The sequence below is a fragment of the Dryobates pubescens genome, chromosome 9 (genome assembly GCF_014839835.1).
Source record: "Dryobates pubescens isolate bDryPub1 chromosome 9, bDryPub1.pri, whole genome shotgun sequence".
Classification (NCBI taxonomy): domain Eukaryota; kingdom Metazoa; phylum Chordata; class Aves; order Piciformes; family Picidae; genus Dryobates; species Dryobates pubescens.
Genome location: NC_071620.1, coordinates 27,139,498 through 27,154,645, shown reverse-complemented (window position 1 = coordinate 27,154,645; position 15,148 = coordinate 27,139,498). Strand labels below are relative to the sequence as shown.

Below are 15,148 nucleotides of genomic sequence, written 5' to 3'. Positions count from 1 at the left end.
GAACAGTTTCCTGGATCAGGCTGCCTGGGGCTGTGATGGAGTCATCTCTGGAGGGGCTTAAAAGCCATGTAGTTGTGGTGCTGAGGGCCATGGTTTAGTGGTGACCTGGCAGTGCTGGTAACCTGTTAACTGTTGGACTTGATGATCTTAAAAGTCTTTTCCAACTAAAATGATTATATGATATGATTATATGTCACTCAAAATGATCTGCTCTATGGCTTTCCCTGGCACTGAGGTGAGGCTGACAGGCCTGTAATTTCCTGGATCCTCCTTGCAATCCTTTTTGTAGATGGGCATCACATTTGTTAACCTCCAGTATGCCAGGACAACACTGATTAGGCAGGATGCTGCAAAATGATGGAGAATGTGCTTGGCAAGCACTTCTGCCAGCTCCTTCACCATCCTTGGGAGGATTCCATACACTTGTATGTGTTTTAATGGTGTAGCAGGTTGCTTACCATTTCTCTTGGAGCAAGGGGGCACCTCATTCCTTTCCTGTTTTCTGTCTTCCATCTCAGGGGGCTGAGTACCCAGAGAACAGCTACTCTTGCTACTAAAGAGCGAGGCAAAGAAGCTATTAAGCACCTCATTCTTTTCCTCATCTTTTATCACTGTTTCCTCCCATTGTTGTCCATTAAAGGGTGGAGATTCTTCTTAGTTCTCCTGCTGTTGATGTATTTATAGAAGCATTTTTATTACCTGTCACAGCAGTAGCCAGATCAAGTTCCAGCTGGGCTTTTGTCCTTCTCATTTTCTCCTTACAGCATCTCACCACATCTTTATAAGCCAGCTGAGCGTCCTGCCACCTCTTCCATAGGCTATAAACTCTGCTCTTGTTCCTGAGCTCCAGTCAAAGCTCTCTGTTCAACCATGCAGGTCTCCTTCCTTGCCAGTCCATCTTTTGTGACAGGGGGATTGCCTGTTCCCATGCCTTTTAGACTTCCTTCTTAAAGCGTGTCCAGCCCTCTTCAACTCCTGTGCCCTTCAGGACAGGTTCCCAAGGGACTCTGCCAATCAGTTTCCTGAACAAGCCAAAGACTGTGCTACAGTCTTCCTCCTTGCTTCCTTAAGAATTGACAACTTTGTCATTTCATGGTCACTATTCTCTGTGGTCTCCAATCATTATGGGTCCAAGAGGGCACCTTCCCTAGTTGGCTCCTTCACCAGCTGCATCAGCAAATTATCCCCACACAGCTGAGGAACCTTCAGGATGGTTCCCTCTCTGTGGTATTGTATTCCCAAAAGATATCCAGGAAGTTGAAATTCCCCACAAGAGCTAGTGATTGTGAAAGCTCTCACAGCTGCTTACAGAGCATTGCATCAGCCTCGTTATCCTGGTAGGGTCATCTGTAACAGACTCTCACATGTAACAGACTCTCACAGTATTTGTCTTGTTGGCCTTCCCCTTGATTTTTACCCATAGACTCTTGACCCTTTCATCAGTGTTACCAAGTATTAGACAATCAAAGAAGCAGAGAATGCCAGGTTGGAATGGACCTCAAGAATCATCTGGTCCACCCTTTCTAGGTATAGTATAGGTTGTGGGGAAAAGGCTGTATCCCTCCTTGACATAGAGAGCCACCCCACTGCCTCTCCTTCCTTATCTATCACTTTGGAAAAGTTGGTATCCACCAACTGGCAGCACTCCAGTCATGTTAGTTGTCCCACTACACTTCCATGTGTACTGTGTTATAGTTGTCTTGCTGCACAATGACTTCCAGTTCCTTCTGCTAGTTACCCATGCTGTGTGCATTGATATTGATGCACTTCAGCCAAGTGAATGGCCCTGCCACATGTTTTGGGAAGAGAGGCCCTAATTCCCACCAGCCTTTCACAGATGCTTCCATAGTGACCAACTCCTGCATCTTGGTTGTCACATGGATCACCATTCCCCACCTCCACTGAAATGGCCAGCTCTCAAACCTCACTAGCACACTATCCCACAGGTATCAGCATGCCACTTTCAGGCTTCTCAATGTCATGCTTGGTTTCATCTCCAGCCCCCTTCAACTCTAGCTAAAAGCCTTTTCAATGAGCCCCACCAGCTCTTGCCCCAGAGGCACCAGTGACTGATACACAGGTTTAGCATCAAAGAGATCTCAGGGATTTTTACTTTTCCAGTTGTGTAGGTTCCTACATCCATGCCCTGATGATGAATCACAGTTTGGCTGGGAAAGTGTTCATCACGGCATGAAGCAGGAGGCAAGCCCACCCTTGCTCTTGTGAAGGTGCCCTGATGCATCTGGACCCAAACTGGATGCAGAAGAGGGATCCTGTGTGTTGTCAGGTTTTTGGGGCTCTGTTCTTCCCCAGGCTAGGACTGATGCTGCCTATGAGGTCTTGAGGGCAAGTTCTCTTCTGCAGGGCAAGACTGGTGTTGATGCTCTTTTTGCACAGGGTTTTCTTTCTTCAGTCCAAAAATCAACCCCTTTCTCAATAGATGCTGTGCGTTGGGTTGGGGCAGTAGGTCCAAAAAGGCCCCATTTACTATCTAAATATGGAAAGCATTTCAAAGCCTGCAGTTTGGAGCTCAGGAAGCATGATGCTGGGCTGGTACTGGGTTTGCTGAGCTGAGAGGAGTAGGGGCAGGCACACTGCTCTGTGAGGGATTGGGACCCCGCTATGCTCCCTTTGATGGGTAGTTGTTGTCCTGTGGTTAGTACCAAGTGCTGTGATATCAAGGTTATAGCTGTGGCATCAGAATCTCAATGTACTTTATTTTTCACCAAGAATGCTCATTTCCCTGTATTATAAACACAAAGCTGTGACTAGCTTACATAAAGTAGAATTGAGCAACCCCCATGACTCTAAAGTGCTTTGATACAGAGTCATGCATCAATGCATTCCTAGAGACAAGCTCTCTGTTCTTCTGCAGGAGAATGAGCAGGAAGAAAAGGAAGTATTTTGATCTGTTGAGGCAGAGAATGATACTCTAGCTCTGGCCCAGGACATGAAGGAATGAGGTGGATGAGAAGAGCATGCAGGTGTTGTCTGCCGTTGTCTGCAGGCTCTGGAGGTCCTCATGCTCTCTGACTCCAAGCAGACCCTCTAATTAACCTGAAGAGATGGGGACTCTGCCATGTAACAGGCAGTAACCCTCAAGCCTGAGGATTTGCTGCCTTACAGCCACCTTTCCATCAGTTAGGGTTTCTGTATGGGGCTGTCTCCTTGTCCAGTAGTGACAAGCCTCCTCTTGTGCAAGTCTGATCATCTTCCTGTCAGCTCTTCCTTATGGAGGGCATTGCTTTTAAATATCTGACTTTGGGCTGAGTGATACTCATGGAACACAAAGTTTCTCTGTAAGTTCAAGTGAAACCTCCTGTGTTCTATTTTGTACCTGTTGCCCCTTGTCCTATCGCTGGGCGCCACTGAAAAGAGCCCAGCCCTGTCCTCGTGCCCTCCACTATTTAGGTATTTATATGCATTGATAAGATCCCCTTTCAGTCTGCTCTTTTCCATGCTGAAAAGCCTCAGGTCTCCTAGCCTCTCCTTGTAAGAGATGTGCTCTATGCCCCTCAGCATCTGTAACTCTGAGGGTGACTGAGCTCTGGAATAAAGTGCCCAGAGGGGCTGTGGAGTCTGAAGCCTTTCAAAACCCACCTGGATGCATTCCTGTGCAACCTAGTGTAGGTGTACCTGTGCTGGCATTGGGGTTGTACTAAGTGATCTCCAGAATTCTCTTCCAACCCCTACCATTCTGTGTGATTCTGTGAACACCCCTTTTCAGGTTCACTGTAGCCATTTCAAGGTGTCCAGGACTGGCATGAGGTGCTCCACAAGAAATGGAGGATCTCTTGAAGTGTCCTTTCCTCCCAGCAGATGTGCACAGCACCAGGCAGATTTCCCCATGTGTACGAGAACTAAACACGACAAAGGGCAACATGCACAAACACTGAAGGCAAATGAGGCCAAATGAAAGGTAACAAAGCTGGTGAAGGGTCTAGAGAACAAGTCTTATGAGGAGCAGCTGAGGGAGCTGGGTGGTTTAGTTTGGAGAAGGAGAGGGTGACCTCATTCCTCTCTACAACTACCTGAAAGGAAGTTGGAGCCAGGCGGGTGTATCAAGTGATAGAACAAGGAGGAATGGCCTCAAGTTGTGCCAGGGGAGCTGTGGATTGGATACTAGGAACAATCTATTTGCTGAAAGAGTAGTCAGGCATTGGAACAGGCTGCCCAGGGTGGTGGTGGAGTCTCAGTCCCTGCAGGTGTTAAAAAAATGTTTTGACATGGCACTTTGGGACCTGGTTTAATGCCCATGGTGGTGTTATGTCAACAGTTGGACTCAATGATCTTAGAGGTCTTTTCCAACCAGAACAACTCTATAATTATATGATTCAAATGTTTTGGTGTTGACAAGGGTCTTGCTGATAAACGTCATTCTCCAGCAGGCCATCTGGCCCTTAGTAGGATGCAGACTGGAGCTGGTGTTTCTCTATGTGCCTTTGCACACAAGTCCGTGTTAGCCTGACATCTCCCTTTCTTCCCACCCAAGCAGAACACTTTCATGTGAAGTGGGCTGTTACTAACTGTGTGATCAGTTTACACCAGCTTTATCTGGCCAAATCACCAAAGCCAAACACCCAGAAGAAGGGGCCAGCCTTGGGAGACCTCTGGAATCACAGAAGCAATTAATTACTGTGTGGAATTTGGTAAGCTGGCACCTTGGGGAGCAGCAAGGGTGTTCTCAGATGGATTGACCTCAGTAAATATTTAGGTGTTCCTTGCCAGCACTTAACGTGGGAGAGGTTATAGGAAATCTAAGGTGGGTGCATAACTGTCTGTAGGCGGAAGACCATCAGGGTCAAGTTGTTCTCTCTCCCCTTTCAGCAACACAAATGCATTAAGAGAAACATCTGTGCTCACAGAAAGGCAGGCTTGGGTTCTGGTGGAGGCAGACAATGTTAAGCTACAGAGGTGAACCATCTTAACTGTGTTGTTTTAGCTGCATTGCCCTGGAAGTAGATTTTAGGGGCAGAATGAGGGGGTTGGGTTTGTTGGGTTTTTAGATCACCGTTTGCGGTGTGATTAACTGCAGGGCCCTGTGAAGGCCAGCCTCATGCTTCTGAATTGTTCCATTCAGGGGTAAAGAGAGACAAATTTGCCAAACCCTATAGGAATTCCCAAAACAGCTCCCTAACATGGCAAAGATTTTGAAGGTCTCTGCAGACAGTCCATGCAATATTGTCTCTCTTAGGAGGAAAGGTTGAAAGCCCTGGGGCTGCTTAGCCTGGAGCAGAGAATGCTGAGAGGGGCTCTGATCAATGTTTATGGATCCCTTTCAGGGTGAGTGTCAAGGAGAGGGCACCAGTCTCTTTTCAGTGGTGCCCAGTGATAGGACGAGAAGCAATGGGTGCAAACTGCAACACAGGAAATTCCAGCTTAACATGAAGAAAAACTTCTTTACTGTGAACTGACAGAGCACTGGAACAGACTGCCCAGAGAGGTTGTGGGGTCTCCTTCCATGAAGACTTTCAGATCACACCTGGACATGTTCCTGCATGTCCTGCCCTAGGTGAACCTGCTTTGACTTGGGGCTGGACTCACATGATCTCCAGAGGTCCCTTCCAACCCCACCATTCTGTGGTTCTGCAAAGTAGAGTGCATAAAGCAGATGTGGCAGGCAAGCAAGAGGGCAGGAGAGCTTGGGGAGAGGATAAAGAGGGGAGAGGGCAAATCCAGGGAGAGGAGGCAGTGCTCATCTCAGGGGATGATCCAGGGCAATGGTTTTAAACTAGAGTAGATTTTAAATTTGACATTAGGAAGAAGTTCTTTTACAGTGAGGGTGGTGAAACACTGGAACAGGTTGCTCAGGAAGGTGGTGGAGGCTGTATCCCTGGAGACATTCAAGGGCAGGCTTGATGGCCCTCTGAGCAGCCTGATCTACTTAAAGATGTCCCTGCTTACTGCAGGGTGGTTGGACTAGATAACCTTTAAAGGCCACCTCCAACACAATGGATTTTCTCATTCTATGATCCAACCAGGGAGCTGAGGTGCAATTTTAGGGGCAAATTTCAGGCAGCATGAGTGAGGACAAGTTCACAATACATTTTGCTTTGTGTATCTTGTTAAGCAGACAGGGTTTTTTTTCCTGTCTATTTTCTTAAACTTGTGATTGCTCACAGCTTTCCTTCCCACTCCTGATTACTCTGCCTTCCCTTCTCTCTTCTCCCATTGCTCATTTGTGTTGTAGCTGGATTTGGAACGTAGCATTGTTGTGCCTCCTTGGATGTGAATACATAGCTCAACTGTAACTCTTTCTCAGATACAGATAGTTTTCCCCTAAGCAAACAGCATGTTTCCCAGTGAAGAACAATGAAGTTGTGTTTTCAGGTACTTAAACAAAAGCCTTTGACCAGTAAAAGCATCTTCTGCTCAATTTTTTTCCCCTTGGGACCAGATCATTTAGAAGTGCCTCATACTAGAACTTTGCTCCTGGGCTGAGCCAGGGAGCAAAAAGCTGCATCTGAAAAAACAGCACACCACCCACCACACCCTGGTTTCTACTGGACATGTCTGTTTTGAAACGGAAAGTTGGAACAGAGAGACTCACCTCCATCCTCACTGCAGGGCACTCCTGAAAGAGCAAATGTTTGTGTTGCAGCAGCTCTGCTCACCTGATTAAACCCGTGATTGAAGCGAAGCTATTGAAAGTCTGAAATGCAATCCTTAAAAGTTTAAACCCCAAACTGCTTCTAAAAACACCTCACTAATCTGTGGTGGTTTGGAGGCTGGGTTTGTGGCAGGGGGGCGGGGGAGAGGGGGAGCATTTCAGCCCCCGGTGTTAACTGTAACCAGCTGTCAGGCTGTGCTGCCCCTCCTGTCACTTGGATGTGCTTTTAGTATTATAGTTTTCCTTCTGAATAAATATTTGCATTTGTAGTTCACAAACTTTAAGGGGGGTAGTGGAGGGAAGAAAAAGAAAGGCTTATTCAGAGCCAAGGAAAAAGTCACTAAAAATATTTTTCTGTCCCAGCTGCTGCATTTGGGGAGAGCTGTGTTGGGAGGGTGCCCATTCTAACCGTGTTAGAGGTGCCAGGAGGGGCTGGTTGGCCAAAAAGCAGCAGGAGGCAGAAGGAGCATGAGCATGTGGTGGCTGCCTGCTGCTGACAGAAGCGTCTTTGCTTGCTAACGAGGCGTGTGAGAGGAGACACCGGAGGAGAACATGGGAAGTCTGGGCGCAGCTCTGGGATGAGCACACACATATTACTGCATGGACAGGAGCCTGGGCTCCCACACTGTTCAGCCCAGTTTGTCACCATCTGTCAAGGGTTAGGGCTGGGCTGGCCACCAGACAAGTGACAGAACCCAAAGGGAAGAGAAAGGGAATAAGGGAGAGACACTGATGGTTTGGGAAAGAAAACCGAAACAGCTTTAATGAAATAACAATAAAATGTGATAGGTACAAACCAATATCCAGCCCAACCCCTGATGACAATGACATCACTGTCACCACTGATGCTACGGGCAGGCCCTGGGAAGTCTCAGACTGGACTCAGTGGCAGATGAGATCCAGATTCAGGAGCTGGATTCTGCAACTGGATTCAGGAATGCATGGATTTGGATCGAAGGCAGAACAGACAGAGTCTTCTCAAACATTGGCCACTGAAGAAGAGTCTTGACCCTTGTGATCCCTCAGCTTTATCCTGAATATTATGTCCATGGGCTGAAATCCCTTGTTGGTCAGTTTAGGGTCACCTGTCCTGTCCACTTCTCCCTGCAGGTGCTACCTACCTCTGACCTTCTGCAATCCAGCATGGGGCACAAGAGGTAGCAGTGATCTTGGTCACAAGAGCGAGTCTAAGCAAGAGTTTTGCTGCCCTTGGCAGTAACTCTAACCATCACTGTTACCACTACATGAAGCAGCCACTGTCTGTGCAAACATGCTATGAACTTCAGAAAGCTGTCACTGAGAAGAGACTGAGCTGAGAATTCAAGTCACTGAACAGAATTAGTTCTGTTCTAGCTCAGACCAGGACACCATCTCCTCCTCAGGTGCTTCCCACCAGGCACAAAGGGCAGGTTCAGCAGCCACAGCTGATGGCCAAGCCACCCCACTGAGAAGGTGGTTTCTGTGGCTGCTGCACTGAGGTCCAGCAGCCATCCAAGGCATGACAAGATCAGCTACCACCCATCAAGACTGAGTTTGTGCAGCCACCCCAGCGTGAAATGCTCCTCTGTCACAGCTGAACTGCTCCACTCACTGCGGCTCCAGGTGTTCACATGCAGGGCTGCTTCTCTCTCCAAATGAAAAGGGGAAATTCCACGCGCTGTCAAGAGATGCATTTTGTAGGGCCACTGGGAGCAGCTCCTGCATGGTCAAAACACCCTCATATGTTGCACTATGGCAAGAGGGAAGGTCTCTGGTGAGGGCTTTCCGTGCTGCACCCAAACTTTTCTATGCAGTACTGGCATAAGGAACAAGGTAATGTTGAGAGGGTGTCAAATCCTGTGTCTTCTACAGATAAGCAGGTTATGGGAAGGGCAAACTTGTTTTTCAGGTCATAGCTTGTATAGGTCCAAGAGTAGAGGTGGTGCATGGAGCTGTGTGTGATGTCTGGGGCAGGTAGAGAGGGATGGGAACATGGCTTCACTGCCTGTGGGACATCTTAGCTGTTAAGGCACAAGGTGATGATTAACCTCTCAGTGGATATATTCTCGCATTAAGTTTTGAGCTTACCATCTAAGGTGGCACATGTTGGGAGCTATGGCTGAGGAAGCAGGGCAAGTATGAGCACCCAGCAGGGATGGAGCCTGCACTGGGCTGAAGAAACAGATTTCTTTTGAAGAAGTCATTTTCCTGGAGGTGTTCTATAAGCACTGCTTGTCAGGTTATTAAAGGCAGGTGAAGGAGTTATAACTAAGTCACTGTTCCTTGGGTGCCAACTGGCTGGCTGGCAAGGCCCAAGAAGTGGTGGTGAGCAGAGTTAAATACAGTTGGTGGCTGCTCACAAGTGGTGTTCCCTAGGGCTCAGTTTTTGGGCCTGTCTCATTTAATATCTTTATCAAAGATCTGGATGAGGGGATTAAGTGCACCCTCAGTGAGTTTGCAGAGGACTCCAAACTGGGCAGGAGTGTTGATCTGCCCAAAGGTAAGAAGAGCCTGCAGAGGGAGCTGGACAGGCTGATTGATAGGCTGAAGCCAATTATATGAGGTTCAACAAGGCCAAGTGCCATGTTCTGCACTTTGGCCACAACAACTCCATGAACACTCCAGACCTGGGGTAGAGTGGCTGGAAAGCTGCCCAGTAGAGAAACACCTGGGATGTTGATCCAACAGCAGGCTGAATGTGAGCCAGCAGTGTGCCCAGCTGGCCAAGAAGGCCAACAGCATGCTGGCCTGTATCAGGAATAGTGTGGCCTGCAGGAGTAGGGAAGTGATTATGCTCCTGCACTTGGCACTGGTGAAGCCACACCTTGAGCACTATGTTCAGCTTTGGGCTACTCTCCATTATTTACCTGAAGTCCTGGCTAACTGAGGGGGTCACAGTGGACTGGAGGGTAGCAAATGTAACACCCATCTACAAGAAAGGAAGAAAGGAGGATCCAGGAAACTACAGACCTGTCAGTCTGACCTCAGTACCAGGCAAGGTCATGGAGCAGGTCATCTCAAGCACCATTACATGACATATAGAGAACAACCAGGGGGTGAGACACAGTCAGCATGGGTTTAAGAAGGGCAGGTCCTGCCTGACCAACCTGATCTCCTTCTATGACCGAATGACCCAACAGGATGAGGGAAAGGCTGTGGGTATTGTCTACCTAGACTTTCAGAAAGCCTTTGACACTGTTCCCCACAGAATTCTCATGGACAAACTGGCTGCTCATGGCTTGGATGAGCACACACTCTGCTGGATAAAGCACTGCCTGGGTGAAAGAGCCCAAAGAGTGGTGGTCAGTGGAGTTAAATCCAGCTGGCAGCCAGTCACAAATGGTGTTTCTCAGGGCTCAGTGTTGGGACCACTTCTGTTTAATATCTTTATTGATGACCTTGATGAAGACACAGAGTGTGTCATCAGTGAGTTTGCAGATGACACCAAGTTAGGTGCGAGTGTTGATCTGCACAAGGGAGGCTCTACAGAGGGACTTGGATAGATTGGATCAATGGCCAGTGTTAATGGGATGAGCTTCAACAGGTGGCCAGGAAAGCCAATGGCATCCTGGCTTGTATCAGAAATGCTGTGTCCAGCAGGAGTAGGGAGGTGATTGTCCCCTTGTAGTCAGCTCTGGTGAGGCCACACCTCCAGTATTGTGTCCAGTCTGGGGCACCTCCATACAGGAGAGATGTGAAGGTGCTGGAGCGAGTGCAGAGGAGGGCAACGAAGCTGGGGAAGGGCCTGGAGAATAAATCTTATGAAGAGTGACTGAAGGAGCTGGGGCTGTTTAGTTTGGAAAAGAGGAGGCTGAGAAGAGACCTCATTGCTCTCTACAACTACCTGAAAGGACATTGTGGAGAGGCTGGTGCTGGTCTCTTCTCACAGATAATTAGAACAAGAGGGAATGGCCTCAAGCTTCCACTGGGTAGGTTTAGACTGAACATTAGGAAAAATATTGTCACGAAAATAATGGTCAGGCATTGGAATGTGCTGCCCAGGGAGGTATTTCAGGGTGGTTTGGATGTGGTGCTTGGGGATATGGTTTAGAGGTGAACCTTGTAGACTAGGGTTATCAGTTGGACTTGGTGATCCTGAGGGGCTTTTCCAACCTGAATGTTTCTGTGATTCTGTGATTCTCCCACATAACTAGCAGTAGGATGAGAGATAACAACCTCAAGTTGTACCAGAGGATGTTTAGTTTTGATATTAGGGAAAAATTCTTTACTGAAAGAGTGGTCAGGCATTGGAACAGGCTTCCCAGGGCAGTGGTCCTGGGAATCACCATCCCTGGAGCTGTTAAAAAAATGTGTAGACATGGCACTTCAGAACATGTCTTACTGATCATGGTGGTATTGGATTGATGGTTGGACTCAATGATCTTAGAGGTCTTTTCCAGCAGAAACAATTCTGTGAGTGTTTGATTGCCATACACATCTTGAAAGCTTCAGCCCTGCTTTGGATGTCCCTCAACACCCTTACCCCTTTGGCTGCCGAGGGAGCTCACCATTTCTCACTGCTGAGCCCACACATATCTGGCCAGCTGTGCCTTCTGGTTTACTTTCTAAATTCCTAGTTTGCTTTTTTCTTTTAACAGATTACAACAGCAACGACCTAAAGACAGCGTGCAGAAAGCATGAGCTCTATGTTAGCTTCCAAGACTTGGGCTGGCAGGTGGGTGATGTTTCTTTCTGGGTAAACTAGACACATTGTTATGAAATGTTATCCAAACAGTGTCACAAATAGTTCCACTCAAGGATGCCATTCTGCTTTAAAATGTCCCTTGTGTCTCCTTACTAAAGCCAGGCCCAGGGAAGGGCAAATAAATATTGTTAGTTGTGACATGTGATAAGATCCAGAGGAAGCTGGATACCTTATGAGATTCACACAGACAGTCGCTCTGTGTCACTCACGGGAGTCACGCTGCGGGCACGGGCTGATAGCTGTGTGCCTCTAATGATAAGCAAACAAATTCAGCAGTGCTTTTAACCAACTCCAGTGTCTTCTAGACATCAAGTCTGATTTTTAACTTTGGCCATTGTGTTGAAATCCTCCACCCCTGCCCTGCAATTAGGACTGCCTGTGGTAGGTGGGCTGAAGACTGGGTTTAGTTGCAACACTGTGAGGCCAAAGAGTTGTTTAGGACCTGGCTGTAGTATCATCAAACATAGTTTTTCAGAGAATGTCCTTATTTTATTTTTATTTTTAATTCCCTTTCATTCTTTCCCATTGCCATCAGCTCATGTCTTGACCAGATTATAATTCAAGATGCCACGGGTTGTCCTAGCTGCTTCTGTAACAACCCACACATGAAAGACCTCTCCCAGCTAATGGGACAAAAGCAGTTTTTGGAGCTTATGACGACTCCACCCACAACTGTGGCTGTGAGCTGACTCTGTTCTCTAGGACTTGTTAGTGGCTTTTCCTTTTACTTATCAAACAACAGAATGGTTTGGTTAGGAAGGGACCTTTAAAGGTCATTTATTCAAACCCTGCTGTGCGGTGAGTAGGAACATCTTTGTCTTGTGCAGAGTCTTCCCACCTCCTTAGCTCATTTGCCCTCCTTCCAGGCTTACTCCAGTTGTGAAGTTCACAATCTCGAAGGCACTGCCTTCACTTTTTTAGTTGGAGGCTTGAGCAGAAAGGTAAGATGCTGCCACAGGAAGGCCACAGACAGTCAGGGTTCCTTGCAGGAATTGTAATCCATATCCTTCTTGGATGGAGGCATGGCAGCAGCCCCCTGCAGTTGTTGTGTGCTGCGGTCTCCTTCAGAGCATGCATCAATTTTTTTAGCAGGTGCTTCCCTCATTCTGGGCCAACAGGACTAGGGCAGTGATTGTGCCATTGGCACTGCTGAGGCCACACCTTAAATGCTGGGTTCACTTTTGGGCTCCTCTCTACAAGAAGGGTGTTGAGAAAAAATGGCCTCAAGTTGCACCAAGAGAGCTTTAGGTTGGGCTTTATGAAAACTTTATTCCCCAAAAAGGGTTGTCAAGCCCTGGAACAGGCTTCCCAGGGCAGTAGTGGAGTCCCCATCCCTGGAGAGATTTAAATTGTCATGTAGATGTAATGCTGAGAGACATGATTTAGTGGTGACCTGGCAACACTGGGTTAACAGTTGGACTTTATGATCTTATGATCTACAACTACCTGAAGGGAGGTTGTAGCCAGGTGGGGGTTGGTCTCTTCTCCCAGGCAACCACCAACAGAAGAAGAAGACACAGTCTCAAGCTGCACCAGGGGAGGTTTAGGCTGGATGTTAGGAAGAAGTTCTTCACAGAAGAATTGATTGGCCATTGGGATGGGCTGGCCAGGGAGGTGGTGGAGTCACCATCACTGGAGGTGTTTAAGAAGAGACTGGATGAGGCACTTGGTGCCATGGTTTAGCTGATTAGATGGTGTTGGGTGATGGGTTGGACTTGATGATCTCGAAGGTCTTTTCCAACCTGGTTAATTCTATTCTAAAGATCTCTTGTAACCACAATGATTCTGTGATTCTGTATCATATTTTAGTCTGTACTGGCTTCTCTAGCAGGAGAATGACTGTATTATGAAAAGCAGCTCAGTTTTTAACAGGGAGCAGATTCTGAGTGAGCTACTTCAGTAAAATGAAGGGGTGAATTTGCTGTGCCCAGGTATCCTCATAACAGCAAAGAGCAAACTTGGTTAGCAAAGCTGCAGCAGCACTCTGGCTATAGCAAAATGAAAGCTAACCCACGTAATTGTTGTCAGGTAAAGGGGAATTCATCTAAGAAGTATGTGCATGTACCAGTATGTCCTCCTGTAGTGTGACACCAAGGGAGCTGAAATGTCTCCTACCACTTGGTGATGCTTTTAATTTCCCTTTGGCTGTTGTGTGTCAATGTAAGAAAAGCTGTGCTTTTTATTAGCCCTTTGGTGGAGAATCCCCTGCTTCCATAGCATGGCACTCATAAAATCACAGAATCATTAAGGCTGGAAAAGATCTCTAAGCACAACTGTCAACCCAACACCAATCTAATCACTAAACCATATCCTGAAGTGTCTACAAGGTTTTTTAACACCTCCAGGGATGGCGATTCCATGTCCTCCCTGGGGAGCTTGTTCCAATGCCTGACCACTCTTTAGGAATTTTTCCTAATACTGAATCTCAGTCTCCCCTGGTGCAATTTGTCCAATCATGAGATACTTGGGAGAAGAGACCCACACACCCCCCTGCCCCCCTCACTACAACTTCCTTTTAGGTAGTTGCAGAGAGAATAAATTGTCCTCTCAGCCTCCTGTTCTCAGCTTGCCACCAGGGCCACTGGCTTGCCTATGGAGCTGTCCTGTTCTTCCTTGAGGATCCTGGCAGAGGTGGAGAAGCTCTTAGGCAACTAAAACTTCCCACAGTGACCTTAGCAGAGTGTTAAGAGTTTATAAAGAGTGTGTAAACTCTGTGAGGCACCACAGAAGTGTTTTAAGTTCCTGTTCTGGAGCTCCTGGTTGAATTTGACATGATTTTCTCTGGGAGGGGACAACTGCTGAGGCTCAGCCTAACCTGTAGGAAACATTGGACAATAAAGATATCCAAACCACTCTACCCACAAGGCAAGCCAAGAAGAGTTTGAGGAATAAAACTCTTCTAATTTGTGGCAGTTAAATTGTGCATAGACATGCACCATTCTTTGGGTATTAAAATCAGTGTGGCCATGGAAAAGTCATGGCTCACAGAAAAAAATCCACCCCCAAACCCTAACAGTTTCAGTGAAAACACATTTTCACCCTCAAGAAAAATGTCAGTGGAACATTTTCAGCTGCTCTTAATTGCCTGCAGTTGCAAGTTGGCAGCTTCTTAATTTGGCTCACATTCTGTTTGTTTCCTAAAAAGGACTGGATAATCGCTCCAAAGGGCTACGCCGCCAACTACTGCGACGGGGAGTGCTCCTTCCCACTCAATGCCCACATGAACGCCACCAATCATGCCATCGTACAGACACTGGTAAGGCCTCGGGAAGCTCCCTGCCAAACCTATAGGTGTATTTGGAAATGTGCTCCCATTGACTCAGTTGTGTTTTCTCTTTGGCAACAGGTTCATCTTATGAATCCTGATTACGTACCCAAACCCTGCTGTGCACCCACCAAACTCAACGCCATATCTGTTCTCTATTTCGATGATAATTCGAATGTCATCTTGAAGAAATACAGGAATATGGTAGTAAGAGCTTGTGGCTGTCACTGACAAACAGTCTTCATATGGACTCTGGGCTTCTGCCATGAACTTCCATACTACCTTCTGTGCTTTCATAAACTACTTGGAGAACAAAAGTAATTGCTGAACCACCTTTGAGAAGACCACGTATGTGCCACAGGGGAGGAAAGGATGTGGGGACCACATGCTGGGGCATGAGCAAACCCCTGGACTTCTTCCAGACTGACCCTATGCCATGGAGGCTGCTCAGCTCTGCAGAGCTGAGGCACAAAGCAGCAATGTACCCACACATGCTTTATTTTGGCTGGTACAGGCTTAATCTCACATGGCAGCTTGACCTTAGCGGTTGCTTGAGTGTGTGCTGTGGTTTTACCAGGTGGGTGCCCAA

The 15,148-nt window shown here is 47.4% G+C and overlaps 1 protein-coding gene across 2 annotated transcripts in view; it reads left to right on the top strand.

The window, feature by feature from the left end:
* Nucleotides 1–15,078, top strand: part of BMP6 (bone morphogenetic protein 6) — a 105,043-nt gene extending 89,965 nt beyond the window's left edge. Inside the window, exons 5-7 of one of the 2 annotated variants that reach the window (XM_054164056.1) lie at nucleotides 11,188–11,264; nucleotides 14,440–14,550; nucleotides 14,641–15,078. In XM_054164056.1, the coding sequence (XP_054020031.1) occupies nucleotides 11,188–11,264; nucleotides 14,440–14,550; nucleotides 14,641–14,790 (338 nt within the window). In that variant the 3' untranslated portion in view covers nucleotides 14,791–15,078. The remainder of the gene's footprint in view (nucleotides 1–11,187; nucleotides 11,265–14,439; nucleotides 14,551–14,640) is intronic. The other variant, XM_054164057.1, reaches the window with a different exon arrangement.
* The last annotated feature ends 70 nt before the right edge of the window (nucleotides 15,079–15,148 follow it).